The 14,078-nt window shown below is 45.8% G+C and overlaps 1 protein-coding gene across 13 annotated transcripts in view; it reads right to left on the bottom strand.

Moving 5' to 3' along the window:
• LOC105464602 (syntaxin 3) overlaps positions 1–14,078 on the bottom strand; it is a 49,549-nt gene that overhangs the window by 8,641 nt on the left and 26,830 nt on the right. For 4 of the 13 annotated variants that reach the window (XM_011712613.3, XM_071074552.1, XM_011712617.2 and 1 more), the window contains exons 3-9: positions 9,180–9,279; positions 7,368–7,442; positions 5,720–5,787; positions 4,218–4,326; positions 3,293–3,366; positions 2,953–3,087; positions 782–892 (exon numbers count right to left, since the gene is read on the bottom strand). In XM_011712613.3, coding sequence (XP_011710915.1) covers positions 782–892; positions 2,953–3,087; positions 3,293–3,366; positions 4,218–4,326; positions 5,720–5,787; positions 7,368–7,442; positions 9,180–9,279 — 672 coding nt within the window. Of the gene's footprint in view, positions 1–781; positions 1,123–2,952; positions 3,088–3,292; positions 3,367–4,217; positions 4,327–5,719; positions 5,788–7,367; positions 7,443–9,179; positions 9,280–14,078 lie in introns of those variants that run through there. The other 9 variants (XM_011712616.2, XM_011712615.2, XM_011712618.2 and 6 more) reach the window with 4 other exon arrangements.

The following is a 14,078-nucleotide window of genomic DNA, read 5'->3' on the forward strand; positions in this document are numbered from 1 at the left end:
CCTAAATCCCTGCATAAGCAATAGGTAAAGTTGGAAGAAAAACAAAGAACTAAAGAACAACAATATCAGAGCCCAAGAGAACCCGTCAAAGGAGAAAAGTCTAAAAAGCAGAAGCCACCAGAGCCGAATACCCACAGTCGTGAGCACAGAAGCCTAGAAGTCCTTAAGCAGCAGGGGCACCAGAGGGTGGGCAATTACTGTGGGGTGGAAGAAAGAGAATGATTGGGATCTGAACTTGAATCCCAGTGCCTCTACTTACTAGGTGGCCTGAAGCCAGTTACTGAGTCGCTGACCCTCAACTGTCTCATTTATAAAGTAGAAATAACAGGTGCTCCATCAGATATGAGATAATATATACATAGCAGTTAGCATGTGCTAGGTACAAGGTAGAGAAAAAGAGAAGGGAGGTGGAGCTTGGGCGCCTGGAGTGGAAGACAATGAAGAGAAAGTTTCTGAACAGAGGAGTCAAGTGTAACATCTGAAAGGCTCATGAGCTAAGTCCAGGAGAAGATTAGCAGCAACACCTGGGCCGTGCATCCATCCTACAGAACTGCCTTTCAAGTGTGGGTTCTTGGGGAGATAGCTTGTGAGCCAGATCCATGCAAGGCACACCTGGGAAGGAAGGGCAAGCAGCCGGTCTCTAGGAAAGGCTGAGGGAGGGGCTGATGAGGCCACGACAGGGAGGGAGGCGTGGGCTTAAGGACACAGGTGGCCGTGGCCAGGGAGAGGAGATGCTAGTAAGACAGCTGAGACTAAGGACAGCTGAGACGAAGGTGCTCACCCTCCGGGCTTCACTCTGATACTTGACAGCCTTTTTGGTATCTGCCACGGCCCGCTCCACGAAGCCCACTGACTGGTCCATGTTGTTCTCGATACGGTCAATCATGGATCCCTTTCCCCAGATGCAAGAGGTGGTGGCAGCAGAAACAGAGACAGGGAGAGGGAAGAGAAAGAGCGAGACACAGCAAACAAAATGGACTCTCTTCTCTGAAGGCCACAGGAGAGTCTCACCTTCCGGGCCTGACTCTGGTATTTCACAGCTTTTTTCGTTTCATCTCGTGCCTTCTCCACGTGGTCCACTGTGTGCATGACATTCAACTCTATGTTATCTAACATCTCACCCTGCAAAGAACAGACTCTGGTCACACCCAGCAAACGTCTCAGGTCAGTCCTAGCCAATGTGGGGAAGGGATTCTCTTTCTTATAATCTTCGGTGGCAAGAGGAGCATCCAGAAACCTTGATGCATGGCCTTCCACAGGACACCCATTCACAGTCCTTGGTGGTGGGGTGGCGGTCACTTGTTCAAGAAGCATTCACTGAATTTTACTACTTCTCTGTGACCAGCACTCCACCGGGCATCTAGAACATACTGTCTAGATGCCTGGTAACTACCTATAAATATACTCTGAGGTATCCCCAGACAACCTTTGTTTTTTTTTTTTTTTACACTTAAGCACATGGAGAGGAACCGAAATAAGGATAACTCATTGTTCTTAGGACATCACTAGGATGCTGGCCTCTTCCTGGTCATTCAGACCTGAATCAACATCATTCATCCTGAATTGAGTACATTCACTAACTGCGGAAGAGTGCCTGGCACACAGTAGGTGCTCAATAACTATCTGGGGTGGGGAACATTTGCTTTCTCTAAGTTATTTCCAGGCCCTTTAACTGACAGACATTAGATTTACCCAAGCTATTTGGTTATATCTTCCCTTCCAGACAGTGGTCTCTTGATAAGCTTCCCAACCATTTCCTAGCAATCACTTCCTGATAGCGAAGTTTGATCATTCCAATTAATCTTAGTCATCTTAGGAATTCTCAACTACCCAACCCAACTCTATCACTTTATGGCAGTCTGTAAACAGAACAAGGCACTTACCACCATTTGAATCTCAAGCCAGTTCCTCGGCAAGGCAGTATGGGGGAAAAGAAGAGGTGGAATGGAGGGACTTGAGAAATGGTCTCAGAGGCCAGCCGGGAATAGGGGGAAAGCACCCAGGCCCTCAGCAGGAAACCAATGTCAAAAACTAGTCAAGCCGTGCTCGGGCTTCAACTAGGTTTTGCAGTCTGCCTACTACGGAAGCAATTTTCTCTCCTATCCAGGTGTCAGAGCAGCACAGCACCATGACCCTCTGGCACACTTAACTGTCCCATAAGAACTAGGAACCATCTGACTATGTGAAACTCGCACCCTATGCAGTCAATCCAGAATTCTATCCCGAGCAAGCGTGCCTGGGACAAAGTGAGCTGTCAAACTAAGCACCAAAAGTGTTTCGAGTCTTCTTGTCAATGCTATTTTACTACTCCTTCATTCATGTTGTTGTCTGCTTTGTGCCTTAGCAAAAGGTGCCAAAAAATAAAAACAGGAAAAAAAAAAAGGAAAAAAAAATAAAAATTTCTGTGAAACCTAAGTTTTCCCTGTGAACTAGAGAAAAGATCACATTTTCAATGTCATCAGTGAACTAGTCCATATCAGGAGGCTGTTTTAAAACATCACCATTAGGAGTCCCCATTTCTGATTTTTAAAAAAGAAGAGAAAGAAAAAAAAGACAAATCCTGGAAGGTCAGGCTGCAGTGAGCTGTGATCACGCCACTGCACTCCAGCTTGTGCAACAGAGCAATACCCCACCTTAAAAAAAAAAAAAAATCAAAACTCTGGGGGAACTAGGTTAAGTGACAGAACACAAAACCCTGTATCAACTAGCAACGACTGCAAGGCCAAGGGGATGGGCAAGAACAACAAGGCTAAGATCATCCAAAGTGTCAACATTCAATTTGAATGCACACTTTCCCATGGGATTCTGTTTCTCCTTTATGCAAATTCCCAATGGTTCTCCCACCCTACCTCACTGGCTTCCAGTATTCCCTTCCTCCCTGTTCTCAGGCAAAAGGGAAAAGCCTGAGTTTTCCTCTCCCCGCTCCCCACGCTGGGACTCAGTGCCACTTACCTGATTCTCCACCAGCATGGCAATGTCCATAAACATGTCATGAAGCTCCTTGATGCTGCTCTCCAGCCTCACAATGTCCTTGTGCCGTCCCTCAATCTCACTGAGGGCTTGCTTGGAAATCTGTGAGTCAATGATCTATAACAGGCCACACACAGACAGACTGTCAGCTACCCCTGCGAGAAAGCCTGCCACAGCCCTCACGCACACTCCTGGGGAGCTCCCTGCCTCCCTGAACTCCCTGCACCTGTGGCTCCCCCTCCACCTGCTGGACTGCACGAGCTCCACAGTGGCCTCCCTGCTCACGAGAGGGATGTGCTATCCAAGCACACAGGGCACTCACCCCAGAAGTGAAGATGGCCGGGTTGCCACTCTCCAACATCTCCTCCAGCTCCTCATCTGTTGTCTTTTTGCCAGCTTTGTAACAAAAGAAGTAGAGCGTCAAATATAAGATCATAGTGAAACACCATTTGATAAGGTCCCTGAAAATCAGGAATGTGACTTCCCTATAAAGACCATGGCCTTTACAGCACTCCCCCAATTGCCTCCTGACTCATCTTATTTCTCCCCTAACCCGAGACATCCTTAACATTATCAGCAGTTACCTTCCTAAAGCACATATCTCATTACAGTGCTTCCCAGCTCAGAACATTTCCTTGCACCATTCACTACACTATGGCGTTCAAGACCCTCATAACATGCTAGTTCATGGGCAAGCCCTCCCTCAATCCATCCTAACCTTACGCTACTCCAGACACACCCTTTTTCCAGACCCTGGACACCCTGCCACTGCTAAACACACTTGCTCTTTCTTGATTACGTTCATACCATTCCTCTCACCCAAGGCACCTTCCACTCCACAGGGCCCTGCCTTCCACATTACTAAATTTCCTAAACGGTATGGCTTTATTTATTTCTCTAATCCTCCCAGCAACTTACACCACACTTTTTATTGCATAAATGTGCTTTGCTGTCAAACAGACAGCAAAATGATACAATGAGTCCACAGGAGAGCAACTGTTTGGCAAGCATTTCCCCTCTATATAGGAGACAATGCCGGACCGCATACAATAAAATTACTTGGGCCTGATAAAGTGTCACCTTTCACCCTCCAGCACGGCATTCAGGATGTGCCAGTGCTGTAGGAGCTGCCCTAGACTCAGGCACAAAATGTGCTTGCTGCTTGCTCTACCAGGACCTCGAAACTTGGGATGGACAACCAGGTGGCAGGAAAGGTGGAAGGCACACGCCAAACCTCAAGTACATACTAATTTCGAGCTGCCGCTGGATTCGCCCTTTGCTTCGTTCTCGAAAGTCCACCTGAGCTTCATTGTATTTGGTCATCACCTCCACAAACTTCCGAGAAAGGACAGAGTGCTGTGGGACGATGTAAAATGCAGTCAGCCCCCAGTGGTTCTGTAACTGTTATAGAACCCCTCCCCACCCCCACACAGCCATCTACAGTAGCACTGGACTTGGAAGTTTACTGAAACTGGTTTACTGCTGACCTCACGTGGTAACTGTAAGGCCAGAGGTCATGTCTAAATCTCTGAGCCCTACATCCACATGGACTAGTAGCATTTTTCTGGCACAACACCTGGCCTGCATTCTAAAACTGTCAGATTCCCTTCCCACATGTCATACTTACCAAAGATCCTTGAGTTCTTACCCTAAACTCATCTCCCCAACTTTTCTTGCTTATAAGTAGATGCATTATCTCAACAGCCCTGGATGCCTAAGTTAAATCTTCCTAATAATTTTTATTCCTTGCTCACCTCTCAGCATCAAGCCCTACTTACTGGTTTCTCCTTTGGAAAATCGCCAATACGTATACTTTTTCCAAACCCGCTACCACCATGCAAATTTAGACCAAAACCCTTGCAAAAACCTAACTAGGGTCCCTAACTAGGGACCTTCCAGTCTCCAGCTTCTTTCCCACTTGTAAACAGCTTTCAAATGGCTACCATAATAATCCTCCTAATACATTGCTGCCTGAAGTTACAACATCAGATCCAAATTCCCTAGAATGGTCCTCAAAGACCTCTAGAATGTGATACTACGTTATTATGTGTCCGCTATCCCACAGCAAACTTTTTTCTCCAGAAAGCCTATTGTCTTCACGTCTGCCCCTTACGTCTACCCCTTACCACTACCAACCACTGCTGCCAACACACACACACGTGCACGCCCCACTCCTGCCCCTGTGCCTCTCAGAGAGGGAAAACTGCTTCTTGAGCCTGTTCATGTTGCCACTCCGGCCCAGCTGGCTACCCCCAATTCTTCCTGAGATCTTTTGATGCTGACAGCACCATGTATGTGTCTTCTTATCCCGTCCTCCTGCTGGGTCTTAGGTAATAGCTTTCCATGCCACTTCAATGGCATGCCAGTTCTTTAAGGACAAGGATCATATCTTTGATGACCCCTAAAGTGCCTGGCTCCAAACTGGACAACCAATGACTAACAATTGTTTAGAAGACATTAATTTCCTCTCCTGCAAAACAAGGAGGCGCACTAAATCCTAAGCTGTGCTCTAGGAAGCCTGAAGAAGCTCTTCAGGGGCCTCCTTAGAGAAGCAGAGTACAAGACAGGGGCCAAAAGGGCTGGACTCTGGCCCTGACCCCTATTTCTACCTGGAGAGTTCTCCTTTATCAGCTCTTCAAATTGAGTTTCAGATAAGGATTGTATTAAAAAAAAAAAAAAAACCCTCCACAGCTAAGGAAAAATATTAAGAAATTGGACTAGATAACCGTGAGACCAGGAAAAGTCTTACCTGGGATTTCCGAATCCGAAGGTCTGCCGATGACCTGACCTCATCTTCTTCAATATGCTTCTCCATGCCTAAAGAGAAGAGGAAGGTTATACTTGCAACCTATCTCCTCCTCCAAGAAACATGCTGTTCAGTGAAACTTCCTCACTCATTCCCACACACCCAGCCCATGGAGATGTAACAACAGGTAGGTGGCACCTCAAAAGGTCAGCTCCCAGGTGAGCCACAGGACATGCATTCCACAGCCTTTACAATGACCAGGTTTTGGCATAACAGTTAACAGCTTGGGTTTTGGTCACCATGAGACTTAGGCTTGAATCCTTGCCCTGGCACTTACTGGGTGTGACTTTGAAAAAGCCACTTAACCTCTCTTAAATGTACCTGTTCTCTCATCTGTAAAACAGAATAACTAACAGTCCCTCCCTCACAATACTAATATGAAGATTAAATGAGAAGACACATAAAGTACCTATCACAATGGCAGGTGCACTATCACTGTTATTACTGGAATCTGCTACTAATGACCCCTCCAGTTAACATAGTTATTGCAATATACTTGGGGGGAAGAAATGGCAAATTGGGCTGAGCAATAATGTTTTCTCTTCTGATCAATAGCATGCATGCACCAAATACACTGGGCAAGAATGCAGGCTCTAGCAACAGAACTAAGTAAACCTTCTAGACTCTGGAAGAATTGAATCTATGACAGTAGCTTCAATGAACTATACTCTCCCAAATTGGGGGAGTGGGGGTATAGGAAGGTGGTATGCCTAGCCCACCAAGAAATATCTGTAGACAGAACGGTATCTCTTGCATCTATATGTCTCTAAAACAACTATTCAAATGTATGTAGGTGGCTGGGCATTGTGGCCCACACTTGGAATCCCAGCAATTTGGGAGGCCGAGGCAGGTGGATCACTTGAGGCCAGAAGTCCGAGACCAACCTGGGCAACATGGTGAAATGCTGTCTCTACTAAAACCATAAAAATTAGCTGGGTGAGGTGGTGCATGCCTGTAATCCCAGCCACTTGGGAGGCTGACGGATGAAAATCACTTGAAACCAATAGGCAGAGATTGCAGTGAGCCGAAACTGAGCCACTGCCTTCTGTCCTGGGCAACAGAGGAAGACTCTGTCTTAAAAAAAAAAAAAAAGTATGTAGTTGCCAGGGAAATAAGATTAATAAGAGAAAAGTTGATGGGCCAGGTGCGTCCCAGTTACTCAGGAGGCTGAGGCAGGAGAATCACTTGAACCCAGGAGGTGGAGGTTGCAATGAGCCAAGATAGTGCCACTGCACTCCAGCCTGGGCAACAGAGTGAGACTCCATCTCAAAAAAAAAAAAAAAAAAAGAGAAAAGTTGAAAGACTAAGTTAAAGGACCAAGTCACACAACTACTCAGCAGCTGAAAGCACATTTTAATTCTCATCTCCTAGCTTGCATTCTGGACTCTTTCCAGTATTGTCAGGATTTAAGAAAAGGTAAATTTCTGGGGCTACAATGGATCATTGCAGGGACAGAGCCTGAACCACAAACAAAGATGGTCCAAGTGGTGTCAGTTCCACCAAGAAGAGTTTCAGTTCGGAAAGCTGGACCCTAGGGGAGCTGAGATAGATGGTGGTGGGGACTGGCTTGTTTCCTTCGTTCCCTTCTTACTCTTCAGTTTGTTCCGGACGTTGTTGGCCCTTTTCTTAATCTCAGTCGTGAGCTGCTCTAGGTCATCCTTGGTTTCTGGGTAAACAAAGGCAGGCAGAATCCGTTAGAAAGGAGAGGACTGATTCCTTTGTGAGCTACAGCAATCATCATCAGAGCAGGGTGGCTTTCTCAGGCATCCACTGCCCAGAATGGTATTTATCCCAGCGCACTCCCCAGAATCTATCATTAGAATCACAGAGTGCTTATTTTTTTAAAGGCATTTTCCAGGCACCCCATCCCAGTCTACAGAATAAAAACACCCAGGGTTGGAACCGCAAAATCAGCCCTTTCAACCCTCCCAAGTAATCCTGCAGCACATAAAATTATGAGAACTCTGCTTTTAGAGGAAAGAGCCTACCATGGGGGCTTCGGTTGAGAAGGTTCTAGGGAGCTTATGGGGAAAAGAGATTTCAACCAAGGCTAATCAACTTAAAATGAGGCAAATATTTATGACATACCTATTACACACATCCTAGGTTGTATGGAGCAAACTAAGTATTAGCTATAACCATTCATTCAAAAGCCATCCTTCAGCCCCCTACTACAACTTTGGAACAGAGCTAGAAACTATGGAATCAGAAAGAAGATCTAGGTTTTTCCTGCAAGATGTTTAAAGTCTAGTGGGAGACAAGAGAGAAATAAACCAGCAGCTGTAATATGCAGCGTGGAGTAAGGTATGAGTTCTGGTCAAGGTGTGCACAGCCTGGAGGGATCTGGAAAAGCTTCTAAAGACGGAGATGAGCAGGACTGAGTCTCAAGGACTGTGAGTTGGCCAGGTAGAGAAAGAGACTAAGAGCAGGAATCCCACGAGAAGAAACAGTAAGTAAAGGGTATGAGTGAACAGGAAATATCTGAGGAACCACCAGAATTGGTCTGGCTGAAGCGTGGGGAGCAGGAGGAGGATGGCAGGAGGCAGGCTGGCTGGGAAGGCAGGAATGTGATCAAGACAATGTCCATACGCTCTGCTAAAGTGTTCCCACTTCAGTCTTTAGGTAATAGGGCCCATGGGAAAAATGAAAGAGAGGAATGACAGTGTCAGGCTTGCTCCCTGTTCTTAAGGAACTGAAAATATAGCCCTAAACCACCCGTGTCCAAACCGTGGAATGCACAGATTTTTTTGCTTCTCTGTGGTGGCAGATATCAGGAAAATTATGTGCAAACCTTTCTTTTAGCTCATCGGCTATCATTAGTGTTAGTGTATTTTATGTATGGCCCCAAGGCAATTCTTCTTCCAATGTGGCCCAGGGAAGAAAAAAGGTTGGACACCCGTGCAAACAATTAGGGGAGGAAAAAAGTTTGCCAAGGTGGTGGCAACAAACAGGAGTTTAGGGATAGAAGGAATTTCTGTGAACTTGAACCATTTTGGAACACCTCATGGAAAAAAAAATGAACTTGGTCTGGTAGGATTCGGAAAGAGGGCTAGGAAAAGCATTTCAGGCTGGGGAAACAGTACAAGCAGAGGCTCAGAGGAGGGACCAGGCCCAGGGTATGTAAGCAGCAGTGGGAATCGTCGCTAGTCAGGAAGAGGGACTAGCTGGGAAACAGGAAAGTCTGGCTAAATGGTTGGAGTGGGACCATGAAGAGAAAACCGTGACTGTGGCCAGGCAGTAGGAGCACAGGTAAGGTAAAGGAGAGGGAAATGAGATAATATGTACACTAGTGCCCTGTAACTTGTACACTTCCCTGCTGCTCATGAAGGGCAAGAAAACAAGGCTGGCTCAGCCCCGAGGAAAGGCTGATTGTTGGGTGACTCAGTTCTAAGTAAACACTCACTTGGCTCTGGAATCGGTGCAGAGAGAATGATACTGTAGAGTTTCTTAGCCTCCTCCACATGTTCTGAGATCTTGTCAATGTTAAGCCGAGTTTCCTCAATCTATAATCAGAAAGACAATAACTTCCATCATCAAAGAGGAAGTACAGGTCCATGGCTGAGATAAACGCTTGGCAGAGCTGCTGGTGAAAGCTGCCCATCTTCTGGGTTCGTGGAAGAAGATAATGACTTAAAGTCTTCAGCTGCCCAGTGAGTACCCTTTCCATGGTTAAAGCCATCTCAACAGAACAGTTGTTAAAAATCCATACTTGTTGCTCCCTGAGAGTAATACATTTACCCACTTTGGATGGAAGGATTCAGGCCAAAGTCAAGAAGAGCTGGGAAAAACCATGAGGAATGATCAGAGGGGGAGAATCAGCAGACCTTAGCAGGCAGAGCCTTAAAGCCCGAAAAGTGAGAACAGAAAAGAGTGAGGATGAAGGAGAGGGGGAAAAGGAAGGAAGGAAGGAAAGAAGTGAAACGAAAAGAACAAACCTAGACAGTGAAAAACACAGAATGAGAGGAAGAGAAAGACAGAAACAGGCCAGGCGCCGTGGCTCAAGCCTGTAATCCCAGCACTTTGGGAGGCCGAGGCGGCGGATCACGAGGTCAGGAGATCGAGACCATCCCGGCTCACACGATGAAACCTCATCTCTACTAAAAATACAAAAAATTAGCCGGGTGGCCGGGCGCGGTGGCTCAAGCCTGTAATCCCAGCACTTTGGGAGGCCGAGACGGGCGGATCACAAGGTCAGGAGATCAAGACCATCCTGGCTAACACGGTGAAACCCCGTCTCTACTAAAAAATACAAAAAACTAGCCGGGCGAGGTGGCGGGCGCCTGTAGTCCCAGCTACTCGGGAGGCTGAGGCAGGAGAATGGCGGGAACCCGGGAGGCAGAGCTTGCAGTGAGCTGAGATCCAGCCACAGCACTCCAGCCTGGGCGACAGAGCGAGACTCCGTCTCAAAAAAACAAAAAATAAATAAATAAAAATTAGCCGGGCGTGGTGGCGGGCGCCTGTAGTCCCAGCTACTCAGGAGGCTGAGGCAGGAGAATGGCGTGAACTCAGGAGGTGGAGCTTGCAGTGAGCCAAGTTCGCGCCACTGCACTCCAGCCTGGGCGACAGAGCAAGACTCCGTCTCAAAAAAAACACAAAAATTAAAGAAAAAGACAGAAACAGACAAAGAAGACAAGGAGAGAAAAAAAGAGAGAGATAATAAGCAATGAAGGTCTCATGAGACAGCCTGAGCTTCTCTAGGACATATGTTCTTGTACTAACTGATTTCCTCAGACAATCAGGACCCAGTAGCTCAAGCCACAGCCCATTTCTGCATATTTCTAAGGTTCCTGATTGTACAAGGCTGTGGGTATCATAAAATATTTCCAGCAGCACTTCATTCCCAGGTAGAACGCCACTGCCAGACATTCCTACATGAGCTTTGACTGCAGTCTCAGATCCCCCTTCATAGCTCCCCATGCCGCTGTTACCATAGCCCTGCTGCGGTGGAAGCCTATATACAGGGAGCAGGACAGGAAGGAGAAACCTCAACACCTGCAGGGTCAATCCGCTTCACTCTCAAAGTGAAGGGCACATCAACATTGCAACAATTAACAAACAGAAATCTTGTAAAATGTCATACAGTAGGATCCTAACATCTGAGATGCAACAAAAATAAAACTCAATGCATATGCAGCTTCCAGCATCCCTCTTTTCCCATGGATACTTCATCTTTTTCAAAACTTGATTATAGCTCTTCATATTCAATAGAAAATAGGAGGCCGGGCGCAGTGGCTCAAGCCTGTAATCCCAGCACTTTGGGAGGCCGAGACGGTGGATCACGAGGTCAGGAGATCAAGACCATCCTGGCTAACACGGTGAAACCCCGTCTCCACTAAAAAATACAGAAAACTAGCCGGGCGAGGTGGCGGGCGCCTGTCGTCCCAGCTACTCGGGAGGCTGAGGCAGGAGAATGGCGTAAACCCTGGAGGCGGAGCTTGCAGTGAGCTGAGATCTGGCCACTGCACTCCAGCCTGGGCGACCAAGCGAGACTCTGTCTCAAAAAAAAAAAAGAAAAGAAAATAGGAGAGGCCAGGCACAACGGCTCACACCTGTAATCCCAGCACTTTGAGAGGCCAAGGCAGGCAGATTACTTGAACCCAGGAGTTCAAGATCAGACTGGGTAACATGGCAAAACCCCGTCGCTACAAAAAACACAAAACTCAGCCACGCATTGTGGCACGCCCCTGTAGTCCCAGCTACTCAGGGGGCTAAAATGGATGATCCCTTGAGCCTGGGAGGTTGAGGCCACAGTGAGCCATGATCATGCCACTGCATTTCCCGCTTGAGCAACAGAGTGAGACTCTGTCTCAAAAGAATAAAAAATAAAAAAAAAAAGGAGAGAAAAGAAAAAAGAGAGAAAGAAAATAGGAAAAAAAACACTTGAGCTCTCCAGCCCTCAAATCAGTACTTTTGCCACTGGAGTACACGCTTTTCCCCTCTATAAATATATTGGCTTAGATGTGCCACAGTTTGAGAGTAGAGTTGCTTGCTGAAAGATGTAGAATAAAATTACAATGTAATAATATCATGGGAGTGTAAATATACATACAGGTAACTACCCAAATATTTGTGAAGCATTTTAACAGTTTGCAAAACAACCTATAAGACTGGATAGGTACCATTATTCAAATGAGGAAACAAGTTTAAAGAAATCATAGGTCACATAGCTTGTGGTAGGGACAGCATGCAAATTGTGCCCGCCACACTCCAACTGGGATGTTTTTTTCCATTAGATCAAAGAGTTAATTTTTTTTAAACTATCTGTACTGTTTAGAAGCATTCTAGCACTACCCAGCTATAAAAAGGGCCACTGTTACAACCTCTGAACACTCACTGATACGGTTTGGCTCTGTGTCCCGACCCAAATTTCATCTTGTAGCTCCCATAATTCCCATGTGTTATGGGAGGGACCCACTGGGAGACAACTGAATCATGGGAGTGGGTCTTCCCCGTGCTGTTCTCATGATAGTGAATAAGTCTCAGAAGATCTGATGGTTTTAAAAACAGGAGTTCCCTTGCACAAGCTCTCTTTTTGCCTGCTGCCATCCATGTAAGATGTGACTTGCTCCTCCTTGACCTACGCCATGACTGTGAGGCTTTCCCAGCCATGTGGAACTCAAAGTCCATTAAACCTCTTTCTTTTGTAAATTGCCCAGTCTCAGGTATGTGTTTATCAGCAGCGTGCAAACGGACTAATACACTCACAGACTCTAGGGGTGTGACCACCTCAGAATCTACCGGCCCCTCTTAGAACTCATGTCATTGCATCACACCATGTTTCCAGTTCCACCACATGACTGCCTTGCCAAAGCGATTACACTGTTTTACAGGATTAAGGGGGGAAAAAGGCTTTCTAGAAGAAAACACACTAAACATTTTTAAATGAGTTGATCAAATTTTAACAAGCCATGAAGGACTTAGATTTTGCATGTTCAACAGATTGGTTGTCATAGAAATTTTCTCATCTGGAAAATTATTTTATAAACTGAAGAGTATCCTGACCCAAAGTTTAGTCAATGGTAGAAACACAGGAAGAGATAGGAAGTTTCTAGGATGAGACTGGCAGGCCTCAGGCTCAGTGTCACTACAGGTATTTGGAGACTGGATGGCTGATGCTCACCCTGCCCTATGCACAGAAGAACTGGTCTTGGGGGCTCTATCTGCAACCTGCCTATGAGACTTCCCAGGCCCAGGGGGCACTCCATTCCACCCTGCCCATTCTCCACCCACTGTAGCTGGTCTCTTTCCTCTGACCGCATCAACCTCTCTATTTGGAGGCATTTCAAGGAATCTGATTTCACAGAAATATAGTCAGTTCACCAAATGATCACAGGACCTTTTTGGGACTTCAGGATGGGCAACTGGCCAACCATAGAGCTTTCTTTTTTTGAACTTTGTGGCTTTGCTTTTTCTTAGAAGTATTGGTTTTCCTCAAAGGTGACTTTCTGAGTATTTAATGGTGTGAAATGGCAGCTACATGTGGTTTCCTTTTGTGCATTTGCCAGATAATCAAAAAATCATGAGGCAATTGCAGGGAAAGGGTATAAGAAACTGACAAGTGCCCAATCTAAAAGTTTAAGGGCTATTGCATGTGCTTGTCTGGGGTTAAGTATACTGACATCTAAAATTACTCTGCATATTAATATATTTAAAAACTAAAATTGCCTAAATATATTCTTGAATCAGAAATGATGCTACGTCCTTCACAATACTTCTATGAGGCTATCATCATTATCTCCTTTTTATACATATGAGAACACCAACTCTCAAAGAAGTAGAGAAATTACTCCAGGTTATACTGCAGAAGGAGGCAAAACCGAGGTTTGAACTCAGGAATACTAAATTCTATCTCCTGAACCAGGTAAACACCTAAGGAAGGCTCCTATATCTTCTCTCCCAAGTTCATGCATATTCAGCCCACATCAGGTTAATGTGCATGTTTAATCCACTGTTTTGGGAAAATGGATCAGTTGCCTTTCACAGAGATCATGTTCCTTATTTCTCTGTCTTCTCACCACAGCTCCCTATAGAAAGCTTTTTACATAATGAGCCCTCAAGAAGTATTGTTGACCAATGAAACCAATCTAAAAGTGTTTTTTCTAAATCACCATATAAAATTTACAGCTAATACATTCCCAGTGCCTTCTCATTATACATTGTTTATTAAAATGGCTTTTTGTTGTTGTTGGTTTTGTTTTGTTTTGTTTTTTTGAGACAAAGCCTTGCTCTGTTGCCCAGGCTGGAGTGCAGTGGCATGATCTTGGCTCACTGCAACCTCCACCTCCCGAGTTCAAGCGATTCT

Source organism: Macaca nemestrina, chromosome 12 (assembly GCF_043159975.1).
Source record: "Macaca nemestrina isolate mMacNem1 chromosome 12, mMacNem.hap1, whole genome shotgun sequence".
Classification (NCBI taxonomy): Eukaryota; Metazoa; Chordata; class Mammalia; order Primates; family Cercopithecidae; genus Macaca; species Macaca nemestrina.